The sequence below is a fragment of the Cajanus cajan genome, chromosome 2, assembly GCF_000230855.2.
Source record: "Cajanus cajan strain Asha chromosome 2, NIPB_CcT2T_4, whole genome shotgun sequence".
NCBI lineage: Eukaryota > Viridiplantae > Streptophyta > Magnoliopsida > Fabales > Fabaceae > Cajanus > Cajanus cajan.
Window position 1 is genome coordinate 65,677,190 of NC_138518.1, and position 20,569 is coordinate 65,697,758.

General features: G+C 32.7%; 1 protein-coding gene across 5 annotated transcripts; it reads right to left on the minus strand.

The window, feature by feature from the left end:
• Nucleotides 1–1,452: 1,452 nt before the first annotated feature.
• On the minus strand, nt 1,453–18,719 carry PRP39-2 (Tetratricopeptide repeat (TPR)-like superfamily protein). 5 transcript variants are annotated; one of them, XM_083068728.1, is made up of 14 exons: nt 18,558–18,719; nt 16,888–16,988; nt 15,482–15,711; nt 15,019–15,186; nt 11,089–11,127; nt 9,223–9,580; nt 8,976–9,119; nt 6,861–7,013; nt 6,650–6,766; nt 5,582–5,662; nt 4,821–4,970; nt 2,179–3,690; nt 1,858–1,908; nt 1,453–1,725 (listed from the first exon to the last, which is right to left on the minus strand). In XM_083068728.1, exons 1-14 carry the CDS (start codon nt 18,577–18,579, stop codon nt 1,630–1,632), a joined length of 3,222 nt encoding a protein of 1,073 aa, XP_082924854.1. In that variant the 5' UTR covers nt 18,580–18,719; the 3' UTR covers nt 1,453–1,629. The 5 variants fall into 5 exon arrangements, with proteins under 5 accessions (XP_082924854.1, XP_082924855.1, XP_082924856.1 ...); XM_083068729.1 differs by lacking the exon at nt 11,089–11,127; XM_083068732.1 differs by lacking the exons at nt 1,453–1,725; nt 1,858–1,908 and having other exon boundaries at nt 2,343–2,541; nt 2,664–3,690.
• Nucleotides 18,720–20,569: the final 1,850 nt, after the last annotated feature.

A 20,569-nucleotide genomic window follows, 5' to 3' on the forward strand; every position in this document is an offset into this window, starting at 1 on the left:
TATGAAAACTAATATACATTTATTATAAAGTAAAAATAAAAGAGGGTATAATAAGAAATATTACAATCGTTCTATAAAAAATAGAAAAATTTATTATATTTATTGATTCGTATTAAATAATCTTAAACGACTATTATAAAGTAACAAAGATAATATGACATATTAACTTCTTATTTAATGATTAATTACTTTTATTATTTATATTTGATTATATTTGTCATTTCCTTTCTCCTTATTAAATTAATGCTTGTTCAAATACTCTTTTTAATTAGCTATTTGTTTTGATGTCCCCTAAAAGAGCCTCTTTGTTTTTAACGAACCTCCTAGCTGGTCCGCAAGCTTGTTAGAGTGCACAACGGCTATATTCCTAATACGGAACCATCTCTATTTTGGCCCATGCTTCCACCAACACACCCGATTTAAGGGTGGGCTAGTGGACAGGCCCACCAAAAATGAAAAACAAAATCAACTTTTTATTATTATTTTAATACTAATATGAAATTACAAATTTAGTTAAATGATCTGAAATATGTTAATGATGTATTATGTTTAGCCTAAAAGAATTTTTTCTTATATTTTTTACAAAAGTTATAATTATAACATTTTATATTTAGGATTTTCTTTCTAATGTTAAACTAACTTTTAAACATGTAACAAACATTTACTTTATAATAGTTAAGATATACTTTAATATATGATAGTCAAGTCTTAAACACATTACAAATTTTTTAAAAAAATGGCCTAACGAGCCAACTCATCCCGACTCAACCGGTCAAGCAAGGAAATTGGGCAAGATAAACTGTGACAGATTGGTGGTCTAGACGTATCCCTCACCACCTATTTTAGTGGGCTAGGCGGATTGGCAGGCGCAACCTGCTTTGCCATTATGCAAAGATGACTTCAAATGTTCAAGTCAGTGAGTATAAGATAGTGTGGTTAGAAATTAGGCATACCTGAAGTGTAGATTGTAGAATTTCATCGACTTTTATTGGTCTCTCATGAATTATGTTTTAGCATGGGCAGGTCAAAATATGAACTATTGTCAATATTTTGGATGAAAGACACTAATTTTTAAATATGCTGTCACGTGGACTATTTTTATACGGGAACATGCAAAGGAGCTTTGAAACATTTGGATTTTGGAGAATTGTAAGCATCCCAGATACAACTAAAGATTGGAATCTTCTCAAACTTTATTTCTAAATAGCCCCTACCTTGAATTTCTCAAAGCCAACCCTCTGATTCATTCAACAATTTTAAAGAATAGATTTATAAAAAAATTTCAATACAAACAACCTTTTTTTATTTTAAAAAAGTAAATACTTATCTCACGCAATAATAAGTGTAATCAAACAGAACCTAACTGTTTAAAAACTTACATTACGCAATAATAAAGTTCACATGATAACGAAATGCCTTAATTTTAAAAAGAACTCTAACTGCTGACACACATTTGATTTTTGGGTCACAAATGCCTTGCTTTAATGATCTTTTATGAATGTATATACTACATAAACATTTTTTCTTTTTGTGGAAAAAATCATGTGTATCAAGTGTCTTTAAGCCAAGTCATTGCAGTGTATATTCTTAATTTTACAATTGAAGTTCTGTCAAATCTACAAAGAAATGTCACTCTTGGGTAGATTTCTCCTGAGGATGATGCACAACTGGAGAAGAAACCGACCCAAGTTTGTCTGATTGCTGAGATAATATTCCTCCATGGCTCTACATGATTAAATACAAAAATAAAGTTCATGTTTGAAAGGGCGGGAAAGCAATCCATACATGCAGCCAATTAAGACGCATAAGAACTCAAGTTATAAGTTATTTTTCGTTAAGAACTACAATTTAACTCACCTGCGATGTCACGATTGCCTGCCCTTGGTCTGCTATAGGATGACTGCTGCTCTGCAATTGCCAAAAAAAAAAAAAAAAGTAGCATAATTGAGTCCAAACGGAGTTCTGAGAAGGATGTTCCACAATTTAACTTAAATAAAAACTGTTCATTAAGAATCTGCCTCGCCCACAATGTTAATAAAGTCTGCTAGAACTTTTATCTAGAGGTGCTGTGCTTCTTATTTTATACCACACCAAATCAATTCAAGATCATAAATTCACCGATATTCATGTTCTCTTTATTTCCCCTGGCTAAACCCTATAATTTCAACACTACTGTACCTGTGTTGATGGCTGCTGCTGCTGGTGAACAGAGTGTTCTTGCTGCAGAGGTTGCTGCTGTTGAAAGTATTGCTGCTGCTGCATAACCTGTTGTTGCAGCTGTTGTGGTTGAAGAGGTTCCAGCTGACTATGTTGGAGTTGTTGTGACTGTTCCTGCTGGAATGATTGCTGCTGTAATTGAATATAATGATGTTGTTGTTGCAGCTGCTGCTGCTGCTGGTGATAGTAATAGTATTGCCATAACTGATTATATTCTTGGCCATTCTGCATATATCCATATTGTCCATTGCCTTGCGTTGCTTGTTGTAATTCATGTGATGTGGTATTGGCAGGTGTTTGAGACTGAGATGAAGTGTTCTGTATCTGCATATTTTGCATAGGCCAACAATCAGTTGCCATGAAATCAGTCGGAGTAGAAGCAGATTGAAACTGGTTTTGTCCTTGATTGCTTTGCTGAATTTGCAATACAGATTGAGAGGAGTAACCTTGAGCTACAGCCATTTGTGCAACCCCTTCAGGTGGATGAATCTGCTGTGGAGACAGTTGTTGCCGTTGGTGCTGTTTTCTATGCGTATTTCCCCTGTAGCCAAATTTGGGACCCCTACGAAATTGTCCAGCATTTCTCGTTTTATGCCAGCTTCCACCACTATTTCCAGAAGACCGAGGTGGTAGAAGTGGTTTTCTTGCTCTTGGGTCTCGATGGCGTGTTGTATATGGACTGCTTATTTCAATGTGGATTTGGGCAGACTCAGAATCTTGAGTGCTTGCAGAGTTGTCTTGATTTGTGGTATGACCAGAAACAACTGCTCTACTATTTGACTTGCAGCTTTCTGGATTTGCATCACACTCCTCCTGAGACACCATTCGTCGTGAGTCAGGACACGAGCTTTCGTGGGGGTTCAATGATATGCTTGGTGAAGAAAGTGGCTTCAATTCTTCAGGCTCAAGCTCACACTTCCCTTTAGGAAAAGCCGTGTTTTCAATTGAGGGTGTTTGCAAACGTGAGGAATGGTTTCCACAGGATGTTTGACGTAATAACTCCTCTGATGAAATATCAGATTCAAAACAACTACTTTTTAAATTCTTAACAGCTTCTGTTGATCCCTCTTTCCCATCCACTAAATTGGCAGATGACACATTAGTTTCAGGATCATTGTCTCTCAGCTCTTCAGAAACTGGCAGAGGTAATTTTGTTCCATTTTCTTGTATTTTGTCATCTAATTCCATAATTTGAAGTTTGTATATATCTGTATCATTAGACTGAGTATTATGATTTTTAACCATCAATAATCCATCATTGTCTTTTTTCAGCGAATCAGAACTAGAATCTCTAGATGCTTGATTAGGCATGACAACAGAAATCTCTTCTCTCTTCTTGTCCATCAAATTGAGCAATCTTCTACTTATAGCAGATTGCTTGTGTAAATCTTCCCGGGCAGAGACTGGAAATAATTTTATGTGCCGATTCCACGCCTTCCTTATATCATGTATGGTTCCACAATAGTCCACAAACTGATATTAACACACAGATTTTAGTATCAAAATTTCAAGGTACTTGAGCTTAGTTTAAATGGCGTAGGTTCACCAAAGAAATATCAGTGTAAAAAAGATCAATCCCTGATAGAAGTAAACCAAACAAATATCAAAAGTTCAAAATACTTTTTTTTTTCTATTCAATAAACTAAATACAAGTTAATGAGCCTTCTGTGGGTCGAAAGGAAAAAGTTATTAGAAATAATACCAATGAAGTAAAAGCCATCATTTTTTTAAGGCAGATGCACTATAGCAAAATTAAACAGTAATTACGTGCACAAGCACAAGTTTACGAATTTTCCTAGCATTAACTGGTTGAATCATAAGAAAAACAACTAATTTAATAAATAAAAAGGCAGAAGCAAAAAAAAAAAACACTTTATATTACTTTACTGCTAAATCATAACATAGTTGTCAATCTCCAATAGTGGAGCGACCAATCCCAAAAGAGAGATGACGGGATAGCGGATAATGGGATGAACAATGTTCTAATATATTAAATAATTGATAATATATATATAAGCTCAAAAACAGAAAATAACCCAAAATTCATGCATTAGTCATTTGGTTGGACATGGTTCTGATGACCACCAAAGAACAAAACTGCATAAGTAAAAAAATTAAAAGAATAACAAAAATTATTGCTGCCAGCAATAAGCAAAACCAGGAAGAAAAAAAGGAAATGAAGGAAAGAAACGAAAAAAATAAAAAAAGAAGGGAACAGAAAAAGAGAGACTCGTTGGCAGAGCCGCAGCAAGAGGACCTGTCAGAGAAGAGAGGTGGAGAAGAAGTTGGGGCACACAAGCAAAAGGTTGATGACAAGTAAGGAGCGATGCATGCACAAGGTTGAGTCACAATAAGAGAAAAAGAGAAAAAATTTGAAAGTGGAAAGACAAAAATAGCCTCATTAAGTGAGGGTATTTTCAAAAATTTGCAAACTGCCCCAAACCCACTCCACGCCGCCCCACCCCATCGCTTTGCAGCCGCAACATTGAAATGCTACACAATAGAGTCACTGCAGTGACACCCGGCTGCTCCACTGCAATAGCAGCCACTATTGACAACATAGAATAATAATGAAGTATAATTGAACTCAAACAAAATATAACCTCTAGGTATAAGTTTGATATATCCTCTGCATCTTCTGCATTCAAACCTTGAGATCCATCTGACCTTGGAGATATTGTATCCGCAATAATTGAATCTATTACAGCCATGTGCTTTGTCCCCCCATGCATCATTGAGAACTTTATCAACTCCTGCAAAAGTAAATAAAAACAACTGAAGAAATTTTATCAATATCTCTCCACACACAAAAAATCATTCCTGGGCTTGTACCTGAGAGCACAAGTTAATTTCAGATTAATTTCAGATTAGGCAGTTATAGGTTACGAAGTGATAGTTACTGTGATATAAAAGTTGTGTTACAGACTTGTAAGAGGGAATTATGGTGTCAGATTGCTATTTCCTGTGTTTTGAAGGAGGAACTCCTGGTTAGACGGAACCATGTGTGTGTTAGTGGGGAACCTTGTATTTGTACTTAATTCTGGCCTAAAAAACAGATTATTTATATCTTTATTCAGAATCCAGTGCGTTTATTTCTTGTGTCCAACAAAACCCCTCCTGGAAGCCCTTTAACCCATAATTTCTTCCTTGTCACTTTTCTTTTACTATCCATGTATGTCAGTAGCAACTAGTTTGTTTGACTTGTTCTGTTAGTGTGAATTTGCCCCTCTGCGTAGTAGTAATTAAAAGGCTTGCTTAATAGGTTTTTCAATAGATTTGCTATCCGTGTATATACATCATACATACCGAGAGCAGCTCAAGCTTGGGTCTATCTACTTTTACAAAAGACATATTACAAACATACCTCCAGAAGCAATTTGTTTTGAGGCAAAGTTCTGACACCATCAATCAATACATCTCTGGCAGCATCCACACTGTCTGTGCTCTTAAAACCAAGAAAGGAACAAATGATAAAAAAGAGGATCAGGTAGTTACACCTGATAATGGCTTTCATCATAAAAGTCTTTTTTTTCCATTTTAATGAACTCTTCTTTATGCAGTTATGATATGATATGCCTGCTTCAATCCTTTGTCAGGCATTTAATAAAAATACGGTAAAAAAGAAAAAGTTGAAAGAACTAATTGTACTGAGCAATAGCCTAAAGGTACCCAAGCCAATCTTCTAACTCTAACAAAAGTTATTCTTGTTGAACTCCATTTTACAAAGCCATATGTATTGCTGATATGAGAAAAAAGAAACAAAATATACAACGGAGATTGGAGAAAAATTGATGGGAAGAAAGACTTACCACTAAATGTCAACTTTCCAAGAAGGGGAAAAAAAAGGATTTCTAACGAGCATGTGCAAGCATGCACTAATATATAGTTAAACAATTATAAAATTTGCTAGCCAAAAACATTGCTTTGATAACCAAATGGCTTTGGCTTTTTCCTCTACTGACTACCTCTTTATGGCATCAGGTTATCAGAAGTAAAGTTTGCATTCTAATGGTTGGGATTCCAATTCAGTAGTTTGGATGATGTTTCCCATATTAAATTTTGGGAGGATCCTAGGCTGAGAAATGTTCCTCTTTCTTTATACTCAAATAATAAAAAAATATTTTATATAGAAAAAGAATTTGTCATTAAATTAAGCAACTAAAAGATGTAGCATGTGCTTTTAACTCAAATTTCTAACTGGATTATCATTAGTAGTGACATCCAAAGTACTAAATTGCATCAAATTACAATATACAAGGAAGGAATAAAAGAGAAAAAAAATAAAAACTATAGGAAAATGAATGTTCTCAAAAAGCCAAAAAAATCATGATTGACCGATTTCTATCATAATCAAAATATTTACAATAACATCTAAATAAAACTGTTAAGTTCCCAACCCAATGCTCAAAGCAGATGAGCATATAATACCTACCATATATTTTAGCCGAGAGAAATGAACATATAAAAGAGGGAGGGCATGTAACTTTCCCTCAGCTGATGCCATTTTTAGTGCTTCTTTGTATATACTGAAAGCTGATTCTGTATTTCCCTGCAATAAAAATATAAAGCAGCACATGTAATCACTTTTCTGATTCAGGGCATTGCAGCTTTTTCTTCAATGGTAATAAAGGCTAATTGCATACCAAACGTTTTTCCATATTAGCTTTTGATATAACATTCTCCACAAAGTCTGAATCTCTCTCTTTACCACTCTGAATATATGCAGCTCGAGCAGCTAAAACATCTCCTATTTGTTCCTTATACCTGGCATTGAACAAATGGATTGCAGGCACTCTCTGCAATGAACATATGATGGGGTGATAAACATTGCAAGCCAGGCATGAAGCTATGAAGGCAAAGCCAAGAGAAGAATTAATGGACTTGGAAAGAATTAATTAACCAATGCAAAATATACCACTCAACTTGACATAAAAAATAGGTGACAAAACTTACTTGTATTTCATTTCATTTATCATTAGTAACATTCACATTATAAACCATGCAGTAGAATAAGAAAAAAGAAGTTATATAGAATTTCCACTAATTTTATGTAGAACTATGGTTTTTTGTTCAGCTTCAATTGGAGCAGCAGAGGGACCAGGAAGAAGAATACCTCAGCAATGTTGTGGATTATCATCTTGCAAGGTGCTCTCTCTAACCAAGTGCATCACTTCCATTTCATATGGAACTGTAAGAGTGCCTAAAGAGGAATTTATCAATACATATCAGGCCTAACTGACAGAGTTCAAATACAAGGCAACTGTAGTTCTTATATGGTCAATGTAATCCTTATAAGGCTTGGCCAGCCCACACCTCACAAGCCTTAAATTAAGTCATAAGCCCAAATTCTAAGAAGGTATCAGAGCCTACTACAGAACCATTATTGGAACACTCGTATTTGTCTATATTGTAAATGTTTATTCCTGGAGGTGTTGCATTAGGCCACCCACATTTATCCACGGTCCAAATGTCCAATCCTAAGTAAGAGTGTGTTGAGATCCAATGTTATCAATGACAGAAGACTGAAGTTCAATCATATAATCACGCCATTGCATCCTATGGCATCACCATAGTTGGCCTCCCTCCACAAATAACCTATGGCGGAGGGGACAAAAATCACCATGTTATAGCAGTATGGCAGCACTATAAGTCTATAATGGTTATTCAACAACATTGTTGAGATCTCATATCGATTATAAATAAGACTAATGTAGTTCTTATAAGGCTTAGGTAATCCCTTATCTTATAAAACTAATTTTGTGGGTTTGAATTAGACCGTAGTCCCAAATTCTTAAGAAGATCAAAGGACTCGTGTGAGGGGTCTGCTAGAAATATAAAATCATTCATGTGCCTGCTTCACCTGACAACTTCAACTTGTGGGAAAATGGTTCTTGACCCCAAGGAAACTAGGTTTTTCTTTCCTGAGGAAATTACAAGACCCTCATTTTATTCATTTATTGGAAGAAGTACAATTTTTGAAGTCCAAGGAAAAAGCTTCCCAAATAGGAAAATTAACCACTATCTGAATATCATCCACTGACAATAAAAACAAAAGCCATCTCCAACCTATAAAATATTCGAAGAGAGGTTAATGTGTTAACTGCATATTAATTTGATTAACCACTTGAATGGATAATTTCATGAATTGGAAATTTTGTTGACAAAAGTCATTAAATGGTGATTCTTCCTCTCTTTGTTTGGTTAAAAAATAGAGAAAATTTTGGAGAAATTAATAAAAGAAACAGAGCCAATGAGGCTTGAAAGATCTACATAGCTTTCCAGTGAATCTGCATATCAGAACAGAAGACTCCTTGAAATCAATCATGAGAATAGCAGCAAATAGAAGCCAATAACATAAATAAATACATTCTAAAGCCATAAAAGTAAGGACAAACAGATACTAAGAAATATCACAAGACCGTTATTATGATGTGCCAAATCAATTGCCTTCAAGTTTGCCCCCTTGATTAAACATGACTCGTAATGCATGTGACCTTCCAGATGCAAACCATTACATTTCACTTCTTCCTTTTCACAATTTCACTTATAAAATGTTATCACAAATGGTCTCTGTATCATGGACATCCATTGCCATTTAACAATGGTAAAAAGCTTCATACTTAAATTCTTTAAAATCCATAACCTTTGGCAATTGTTTCTCAGACAACTATAGAGAAACTCTCAAGGAAAAAATAAGTATATGGCAAAGCAGACCATTAACATGAAATTCAATCAACACAAGGTAAATAGGAATATACCTTCAAATAAATTTCAGTTGCTCGGTCTAAAGAATAGTTTGCAACTTCTCTTCCTCCCTTGGTTTCCATGAAGTCCACATAACGCATCCAGTATTCAGGATAGTTGGCACAAACAATCAAGCATCTCTCATAAAGTTTCACAGCCTATCTCAATGGGAGAAAAGAAAGATTTTAGCCAGCAAAGTTTAACAAAAAAATAAAATAAGCAACTGGCAAGATTTACTGGGAATACTGTGTGGAAAGTTACCCAGTCAAAGTCCCCTTGAAGTTCAATAAAATCCAGATAATTATGCCAATTCTGCAATTGATTTGCATCAAGAGGCCGAACATGAAAGTAATGTCTTCGAATATTAGCCTCAAAAGAACTAATTTTCGAATACAACTCACAAGCATTACGATAAAGCAGTTCTCCAATGGCCCTGTACCTTTTTAGGGCTATTGAACTAGTCAATCCAACAGATGAATCCATCATATCTTTGATAATGCAAGAAACTTCGTCATCCTTGTAACATGTAGTCATAGGAATTTCACCATCAAAACATTGTTCAGATTGCAATTCCAGGTTTTCTATGCCCTCCTCCAAAAAGGTTAGCAACTTTTTAAAACTGAAGAAATATAGAACTAAAATCCGGTAAGGATAATATACAAAAATATGCATATATAAAAATATACAACACATACAACCACACATTTGTGAAGCAATATTTCTTTATACATACTAATTAATGAAATTTTTCATCCAGAGAAAAAATTTATCAGCTCTATAAAAATCTCACGATCCATAAAGATACTCTTTGTGATATTTTATTGTTAATTAGAATTATATATACCCACACATAAAGAAGCACTCCACCCCACTCAAATCATTTAAATGTGAAATAATATAAATTATAAATTATTAAAAATATTAAGTATATAAAACTATTAATGTGAGATACGTAATATATTTAAATGATATTCTGCTAGAAGAACTATAAAAACTAACATAACCCAATGCCTGAGGCTCCTCACTTTGTGAAGGTATGGGGGAGGATAATTGTACACAGCTTTCCCCTTGAAAATGCAAAGAGGCTATTTCCAGATTCGAGCCATGACCAACCGGTCGGCGGTCACCAAGGCACAACTTTACATTTGCGCCATGGCTCACCCTCTCTGGAAGAACTATATCAAACAAATTTAACTAAATATAATTTTTGAGGTTGTAAATGATATTAGTAAGAATATTTTGACTAATATTATGAATTGTTTTTTTAAATTAATCTATATTAAAAAATAATTGTCAAAATCAAAGTAAGCATACTAAAATGTTTATACCCCACAAAACAGAAAAAATAAACTTATGGAGAACATCTTAGACACTATTTTAAAACTCAAACCGGGGATCGACTCAATCAAAGTACTAAGTCAGTAGGTCAATGATTGAACCGTATGAATTAATATATAATTTTAAATTAAAGATATCATATAAAAACTATTTGTCGTATACATATCAATTAAATATATTGGTTCAGTGGTTTATAGTGTCTTTGGTATGCAAATGCATACAGGTTTGAGTCCTATCATACTCCAAAAACCCCTTTTATTTTTCTGAAATTTTAAGAGACAGGACTAAGACATGCAAGGAAGCAGCGTGAATCCAAAGGCCACAGCCTAGCACCATTGCACAGCAGCAAAGCAAAGTGGGACACATTTAAAAAAACAAAAAGGTCTTAGTAATAACCCATTGTTTCACTAGTTTATCCAGAAAACCACCCAGGTCATACCTGTTCACACTAAGTTGATGGTATGTCCTGTTAGAAAAGAATGGCACAATCCAAGAGGGGGGGTGAATTGGATTCTATGACCCTTTTAAAAATTATCAGAGTATTTAGGATCTTTATTTCACTAAAACTTTTCTAAGACTGAATTTTCAAATGAAGCTTCTTTAAAGACTTGTCATGGAAGTATGAATGATATATGCTTTCTTGATTACAAAATAGTGAGGTTCAAATGTAATGCTCTAATTCAGATTAAACCATCAATATTCACACACACAAGTTAATCAAGAATTATCTTCTTTAATATTCAATCAAGCAATTACTCAAAGTAAAAGATAAAGGTAGAAGAAGATTACACAAGTCTTTTATACTGGTTCAGCCACTCCACATGTGACCTACATCCAGTCCTTAATCAGCACCTGATCAAGATTTGTTCCACTATCTCAAGGAAGAAGGTTTACAAGCACACACACATGCATATACTTCAACACAAAAGATAACCACTTTCTTGACCCCAAGAAAGCACCCCTTGTAGAAACCCACTACAAGAAACCTTACCACTTGAAAAACTCTTCTCAAGATTTTACAAGTATTCACACAGAATAAAGGAACGAATTCACCTGGAATTCTTTGACACAAATCTTAATCTTCCCCTTTCAAGAATGATATGATGATGATGATCTCCTTTCAATGTTTTTCATAAACGTTTCTCTTCTTGGATTCACAAAGAAAACTCTCCAAGATGTCACAAAGACTCCACAAAAACATTTTTCTCAATTTGATTATCAGTTCTAACTCATGTCTGAAATTTCTCAAAGTTCAAACTATTTATAAAAGTCTCAGACGCAGATAATCGATTATTTTAAAGAATAATCGATTATTTTGTTCTTCAGGTTTTCTGGAAATCAACCAAGAAAAATATAATCGATTATTTTGCTGGATAATCAATTATTCCAAAGAGTTGTTCCTGGGATATGTGTTAATTGTGTTTTTGCTGATTGGTTTGAATTGAGCTATTCTAAGGTGTGATATATAGCTGCACAAACTGTTCTGACTTGGATTTTGCTGAGATTGAATCTATGCATATTGACCATGGCTTACTTTGTTTTTGATAATGCCAAAGGGGGAGAAAAGGTTGCTTGGTTGTGTATAGTTGTTGTTTTTGCAGGTATTATGCTTGTTGTGTGTGTATTGTGCAGGTTTTGTGTATTATGGTTAAAGGCACAATGGTTGGAAAGGATGGAGCACAATAGCTTGGATTGTTTTGGTTTGAGTCATGGGTTGTCATCATCAAAAAGGGGGAGATTGTTGAGCTTAGGAGAGCTTGAAGCTTAAAGGAGTTTTGATGATCACAATGTGTGTGTACAACAACAACTTGGAAGCACAAAAACAAAGTCAAAGAAAGTCAAGAAAATGCTATGTAATAGAGCTATGTAATAGAGTTTAGAAAATAAAGTGTTTTGAATGAGTTTTTATGTTGTGTGTGCTTAGTATGCTTTGTGCATAAGCAAAATCTATATCTGAGCTAAGTAGAGAGTATATGATGATGAGTGAAAAAGTTGGAAAGTTATTTTGAGACTTAAAACGGAGTTTTGAAAACTAACTTAAAATAATCGATTATCGTTAAATATAATCGATTATTCCAGCAACAGGCAAAATGGGATGCCTTGCTGCAATAATTGATTATTTGTCAAAATAATCGATTATCCCAGGAACAACTCTCTGGAATAATCGATTATCCAGCAAAATAATCGATTATATTGTTCTTGGTTGATTTCCAGAAAATCTGAAGAACAAAATAATCGATTATTCTTTAAAATAATCGATTATCATTGTTGGATCGAGCGCTTACCACTAGGCCAAAAGCTATAGCTGATAGTCAGGGCGCAACTCTTTTTACTTAAGAGCGCAATAGCCCAAGCGCTATGATTCGACAGTGACTTGGCCCACCTAGCCTCCGCCACGGGACAATTGATGCAACCCGCAACAATATCCCCTCAGCAATTGCCCCGCTGGGTATCGAACTCATGACCTTGACTCTGATACCAATTGTTGGATCGAGCGCTTACCACTAGGCCAAAAGCTATAGTTGATAGTCAGGGCGCAACTCTTTTTACTTAAGAGCGCAGTAGCCCAAGCACCATGATTCGACAGTGACTTGGCCCACCTAGCCTCCGCCACGGGACAATTGATGCAACCCGCAACAATTGGTATCAGAGCTAATTCAGATATGTTAATTCGACAGTGACTTGTTATGGAAGTATGAATGATATATGCTTTCTTGATTACAAAATAGTGAGGTTCAAATGTAATGCTCTAATTCAGATTAAATCATCAATATTCACACACACAAGTTAATCAAGAATTATCTTCTTTAATATTCAATCAAGCAATTACTCAAAGTAAAAGATAAAGGTAGAAGAAGATTGCACAAGTCTTTTATACTGGTTCAGCCACTCCACATGTGACCTACATCCAGTCCTTAATCAGCACCTGATCAAGATTTGTTCCACTATCTCAAGGAAGAAGGTTTACAAGCACACACACATGCATATACTTCAACACAAAAGATAACCACTTTCTTGACCCCAAGAAAGCACCCCTTGTAGAAACTCACTACAAGAAACCTTACCACTTGAGAAACCCTTCTCAAGATTTTACAAGTATTCACACAGAATAAAGGAACGAATTCACCTGGAATTCTTTGACACAAATCTTAATCTTCCCCTTTCAAGAATGATATGATGATGATGATCTCCTTTCAATGTTTTTCATAAACATTTCTCTTCTTGGATTCACAAAGAAAACTCTCCAAGATGTCACAAAGACTCCACAAAAACGTTTTTCTCAATTTGATTATCAGTTCTAACTCATGTCTGAAGTTTCTCAAAGTTCAAACTATTTATAAAAGTCTCAGACGCAGATAATCGATTATTTTAAAGAATAATCGATTATTTTGTTCTTCAGGTTTTCTGGAAATGAACCAAGAACAATATAATCGATTATTTTGCTGGATAATCGATTATTCCAGAGAGTTGTTCCTGGGATAATCGATTATTTTGGCAAATAATCGATTATTGCAGCAAGGCATCCCATTTTGCCTGTTACTGGAATAATCGATTATATTTAACGATAATCGATTATTTTGAGTTAGTTTTCAAAACTCCATTTTAAGTCTCAAAATAACTTTCCAACCTTTTCACTCATCATCATATACTCTCTACTTAGCTCAGATATAGATTTTGCTTATGCACAAAGCATACTAAGCACACACAACATAAAAACTCATTCAAAACACTTTATTTTCTAAACTCTATTACATAGCATTTTCTTGACTTTCTCTGACTTTGTTTTTGTGCTTCCAAGTTGTTGTTGTACACACACATTGTGATCATCAAAACTCCTTTAAGCTTCAAGCTCTCCTAAGCTCAACATGTCCAACCCAATAAATAGCTCAAACCTGCTAAACTACTAGCCTGTCTAAACCGATTTTTAAAACTCTAAATTTAGGTAATCAGAAGAATCAAAACTACAAAACATACTGTGAAACAGATGTCATGGCCTGAATCAGGGCTCACTGTAATGACTAACAAAGACCATTAGGCTCACCCAAGTCATGCATCAGAAATTCTCAACAACTATTACCCAACCACCCAAGGTATAAGAAAAGTATTATTAAGTTGCAAAATAAACTTAACATAATTCTCAAATATATAATTAATCCACCACTTTATATAGATAATTCACAACAATCACCACAGGGCCTCGGGAATATAAAATGCCTTTTAATATAGTTCATACTTTCGTATATCCTTGTTGTAGAAATAATGGAACATATCTAATAGCACTAGTGCACTACCCTACAGCTACAAGGCATTCAAGCATATGTCTATAACAAAAAATAAATAATTAGCTGGGTTTTACCAGACAATGTGTAAGGCTCACCAACGGTAACATAGCAAACTCCCTCACTCAAACTGGGGGATAAAATTGAAAGCTATCTCCTTACTAGTATTCTCTCTATCTGTAGCCCACTCTATCAGATAAGCTGTCGTCAAATTTGTAAACATAACCCATTATATTTCATACCTCATAACAATACAAGCTATCAACTTCAAGAATAACCCACAAGCAAAGAGGGAAAAGGAGCACAAGAAGATGGGCTTAAGAGTTATTACAAGGTATGACTTCAGAGCCTAGTAAAAAACAATGTTTAAACATCAATTTCCATCAGTTATTCAAAGCAGCTGTAAAGACACAGAGAAATTTCACAATAAAAGACATACCTATCATAATACTGATGCAACTTTTTTGTTGGGAACTTTAGAGTTTGGATATAAATGTGAGCAAGAGAAATCCACTGCTGCTGGGAAAACTCAAAGTGAATATACTTGTCCCACAAGATATGACATAAGTAGTCCTTCCCAACAAAGGAAATGGCTCTCTTAAACAATCTGATTAAAATATATCAAGAAAATCATCTCATTGTCTTTCAGCATAAGCAAGAGTAAAAGCATTCAAAGAGTATGAAGAGGTAACAGTGTGGAAACAAATGGATACTGGAATAGGTCCATCTAAATCATTTATCCAAAGAGTTTCTTCTACAACTATTACTATTTGTGTGTGTGTAGTAAAAGCTTTAAGAGTGCATGGAGATGTAATAGTGTCAAAACATATGGACAATGGAAGAGCTCCACCTAAATCATTTGCCCAAAAAATTTCTACTCTACATTGTGTGCACATATTTACCTCCGAATATCAGATGGGTCCTCAAAAGCTGACACGCCAAAGCTACAGTAATCAACCCACATGCCCACTGAATATGTTGCTGCTAATACAGCTTTTTCAAATACTTCAACAACCTTATCAGTGGTGCATAAGCTTGCCATGTGGGCAGCATACTTCCTCCAATACCCATAACACAAAGGAAATTTGGACAAGAAATGGTTATACACCAAACATATTTTGTCCGCATCATCCTGCAGAAATTGATCCAAAGATCTTGTTGACATTCAAGCTCTGTTGTACCCATAAATCCCACAATAACAATGAAGTGATGAACCAATACTATGATGCAAACAAAAAAGATTGACAACAAATTACAGCATTGGAGCTAAACCTTTTATAACTTTAATCACATATGTAATGATAGGTCAAGAAAGAAAGGAAAATAAATAAATAAACAGTATACACTCTCACTGTCTCATACAAATGTAAAATGAAGTATTATCAAGAGAGGACATTGAGAAAGAAAGTAAATAGAAGAATAAGAAATGGCGATAGTTACTATGTTCATGACCATCTCAATATATTATTATGCTCATAATTGGTGAATTAATTTTGAAGAGGCCTACACAGAGTGAAGTTTAAATTAAGAAAAAACCTATAATTTTTTCGTATACAAGGTGATTCTTTTCTATGAAATAAAATGTTCCATGGAAAATATTTGAATTTTTCATTAGATATTCTATGACAGACGATAGCGTAATTTAATAAGCATATCCAACAACTATTTTTATTTATTTTTTATTAGAAAATCACACATAACCCATCATTCAACTTACTGGTTACTTTAGTGAAGAGAATAATCTCATCAATATCACATCTGAAACACCCCTAAAATTTGAATACAACTTCAGCATTAGCATGTTATCATCCTACGTGAGAAATTTCCTTGTTGTATATGAAAGAGGCACTCAAAAGTTGGTTTAATCCAATTTACTACTTTTAGTTCTAGTTGGTTTCCCTTGGTATTTTGGATAATTTAAGAGGGCTTCCTTTGATTCTGTAATTCATTTTTGGGTTAATAAAGTCTTGGTTTATCCAAAAAAAAAAAAAAAAAAAAAACAAAGGTCAGAGAAAGAGAAAGAAAACCATCTAACTTCAAACCATCCTTAACAATCATCTACACAACTACTGCAAAAGTTGAGTGAAACTCAAGTTTTCTTTTCCTACCAGAATCAAAAACAAAAATCAGAGCTAGAGAAGAGGGATGAAATCATCCAACTTTAGAGAATCAACAAAGGCAATAGTTTAATTACTCAATTTATTTAGTTAAATATGATGAGATTAAAATTAAATTAAGATTTAAGACGTAGTCATACTCATACAATACATATTAAACATGAGTTTCTTATTATTGGAATCAAACTTACAGGATATAGTTTCTCGATCTCTGAAATCAGTAAGATCCATTCATCAAAATCTAATGAGCCTTTAGAAACAACTTCTTGAAGGTCAAGATTGTCAGCACTGGCTGCAAAAATAAAATAAATGGATAATAACCAACACTGTGTTGTTGCTAGCAAAGATTGATTGAATGAAAAAATAACCTTTACAGAACATGAGATAATTAAAATGCAATAAAGTAACTAATGAAATATACATCTCTTAATTAACAAGTAGTCTCTAAAATACAAGAAGGTCCCCAGAAAAATAAAGGGTACCGGGACGAGGTACAAGTGAAAAGATTACAATAAGCTACCTCACCTACATGGCATTCCTTACATTATACAGACAGGTATAAAATGTTATAATATTTTGCCAAAAGGGTATGATGAAGCGTCTATATTGAAAAATAAATAAGTAAAAAAAAAAACTAAAAATTTTCATGCACATACATGCTAACAGGCTATGCTGCAAAATGCCAATACATGCTGGCCAGACAAAGCCAATTACATTCCCATATGCAATGCAAGTAAGCAACCACTTGGAGAACTTCATTTTGTTCAACACTAAACATACATCTTTGTTTGATTTGATACTGATAGCAATTTAACCTTAACGGTCTGTTTGTTACAGACAAAAATGAGCAAGGAGAGAGGAGAGCAGAGAAAAAACAAAATTTGCCCATTTGGTAATGACAAAACTCACAACTGAAGGAAAAAAAAGGTGTGGGTCCCACACATTCTTATTTCTTTGCAAAACAGCAAAAAATGAACAGTAACACATTTAACATTCAAAATCAATCGATTGAATTTTTTTGGTAATCAATTGTTTCTCAGTTTTTCACTGAGAAATGTATGTATTGTCAATTTAATTGATTAAAATTTTAATCAATTATTTAATTTAAAAATTAATTTTAAATTTTTTTATTTATTTTTTGCATTTCTTTCTTTTCTATTTCTCTCCTACCAAAAATTCTTATTTCTACTCTTATTTTCCTCTCATCTATTTCTCGCTATCCCATTTCTCACCTATTTATTTCCATCCTACCAAACATACCTTCAATTAAAGTTTGTCATGGATCAAAATTCTTAAATTATATAGTTGACTACAACCCATTAACATAAAACAGTGAACACTTGGCTCAATGAAACATCCGAATGCACCATAGGATATGTCTTTAGTTCATAAATATTGACAGCTTCTCTAAATCAGTTTGTTCTGAAACCGCTGCCAACAAAACTTTACCACTGACAAAACGCCAAGTTCTTTCCAACCCTTATTCTTTAGCTACCGTTTTTCTCTACATGTTTTGCAGGTGCAGAGCAATAAATGCTGAAATTCTTAATACCTTTGTCTTACACGTTGATGCTTTTTGGCTTTTTCTTCAATCAACCTATAATGCTACACTATTTAACTAGTTGAGAGATTACAACAGCACTCTAATCCTATCTGAGGAAGTAGCCACACAAATAACAAACACAGCGTAATAAGATAAGAAGCAGCGCCTAACTTATAAGTATGAATTCTACGGAGTTTAAAGACTCGATCTATTCAGAGAAGGAACTGCACGTATATGTTATGAGACAAAATCAAATAAAATGCAGAATAACAACAATTAATAAGAAAAGGAGGAGAAGCAGTAACGTTAAACGCTTACCTGATGATAGTGTGGATGCCATTAGAGAACAATGAGAGAGAATGAAGACAGCGTCGTTCAGGTGAGAGTGAGAAGAAAGGTAGATTCAGGTTCGGGTTTTGCCCTTTCTATACCGTGGTCCGTGCACAACGCCTCTCGCTGCATTCTGCACCGCCTTGTTAATTTCTATCTGTTTTTTTTTTAACTTATTTTAAAATAATAGAAACTTCTTTTTTTTAATGGAAAAAATATTATTAACTCCCCTAAACTTTGTAAATAAATATTATATACTTAATTTTCTTAAAATTTATCCTGTTAGCATTTAGAGTCTTAGACACCAAAACTATCGCCAGTGCAGTCTTTTTTCTCACTTTAATTTTGTCATATTGATGCTTAAATTTTATCATTTTTGTATATAAAAAAAACTTAATTTATATTTTATCTTAATTAATTTTTAAATTTTATTTGTTATAAATAGTATTTTATGTTATATTAGAATAAATTATTAAAAAATAATATTGATCATTTATTTATTTTAAATCATACTTAATTATTAATTTTATTTTTATAAGTCTCTTTTTATTTATTAAAATATCATAAAATTTGAACTACTATAATTAACTTAATAGTAACTTTTTTTTTATAATATACATATAAATACAACATCCTTATTCAAACCTTGTTATTGTGATTACAATTTTTAAATAAAAAAATATCATAAAATATACGATTAAAGAAATCAAATAAAGAGTTTTAACTTTTTATTATTCTCCCTTTTTTGAAATTTATAATTTTATTATTTTTAAAAAAATATGTAACAAATGAGTAAAAAAAATAATGAATGATTGAAATTTAAGATAATTATTTTAACTTAAATTTATTAAAAAAAATACTTGTAAAAATGATAAATATTAAAGATGAATTATAATGAAATTAAAATTAAAAGATATTTATTTGTAAAAAATACTCAAATTAAGAACTACTATAATTACTCTATTAATGAGATTGGAGTAGTATACACAAAGTTTTATGTCTGAAACTCGATATCTTTGTTATAATTTTGATTATAAAAAAAGTGATCAAATTTAAAGAATGATTGGAATAAAATTAAAATTTATGATTCTTTATAAAAAAAAGTGAAATTTAGAGATTTAAATACTCATTTTCTTTATTAGATTATAAATAATAAAAAACTTAAAATTATAAATTATAAATTATTTTTAGGGACAAGCATGACCTAATTCACCTTATTAATTTAATCATTTGAAGTTAATTTTCATAATTAAAGTCTTTAACTTGAACTTGATTTGTTTAAGGATGAGTTCAAGTTATGTCTTGTTTTATCATAATTATATTTTTTTAGAAAGTGTAATATATATATATATATATATATATATATATAATTTAATAATTAGATTTAATATATCATATTATATATAATATGATATTGTATTTATAATTATATTACTTAATTAAAGTTTTATATTTTTTATTGCACGTTTTAGTTATACACGTAATGTTAATGTTGATATAATATATTAAAAGGTTGGTTGATTAGTAATGTTTTATATATTTTGAGTCTTTCTCAAAATGATTTTATAAAAAAAAATTAAGTCAAAGTTAAGATAAATTTGTCTTAACTCTTTTTCACTCACTCCTAATTACGTTAAGAGACTAGTGAAACATTTTATCATACTCTTTTGTTATTTAAAATTCATTGAAAATTGCAAAGTTACAACGGATTTTTTAAATATGATATGTGACTGACAAAAGTTGGTGAATTCCAATAACTTTCAAGTTTCAACTAATAAAAAAAAGTGTCAAAAAATTGTTAAGAAGTGTTGTCACCTTAATTTTATTAGTGTTCAACATAATTTATAACCTAATATTACCGTGTTTTATCTTTTAAATATTATGCAAATAATCTATTATTTTACTTTTTAACTATTTTTTAAAATAATTTATTGCACTTTTTTTTTTTAATTCTTATCGATGAAAAAGATTGCATTTTGTGCCTCCATGAAGTTCTCCTT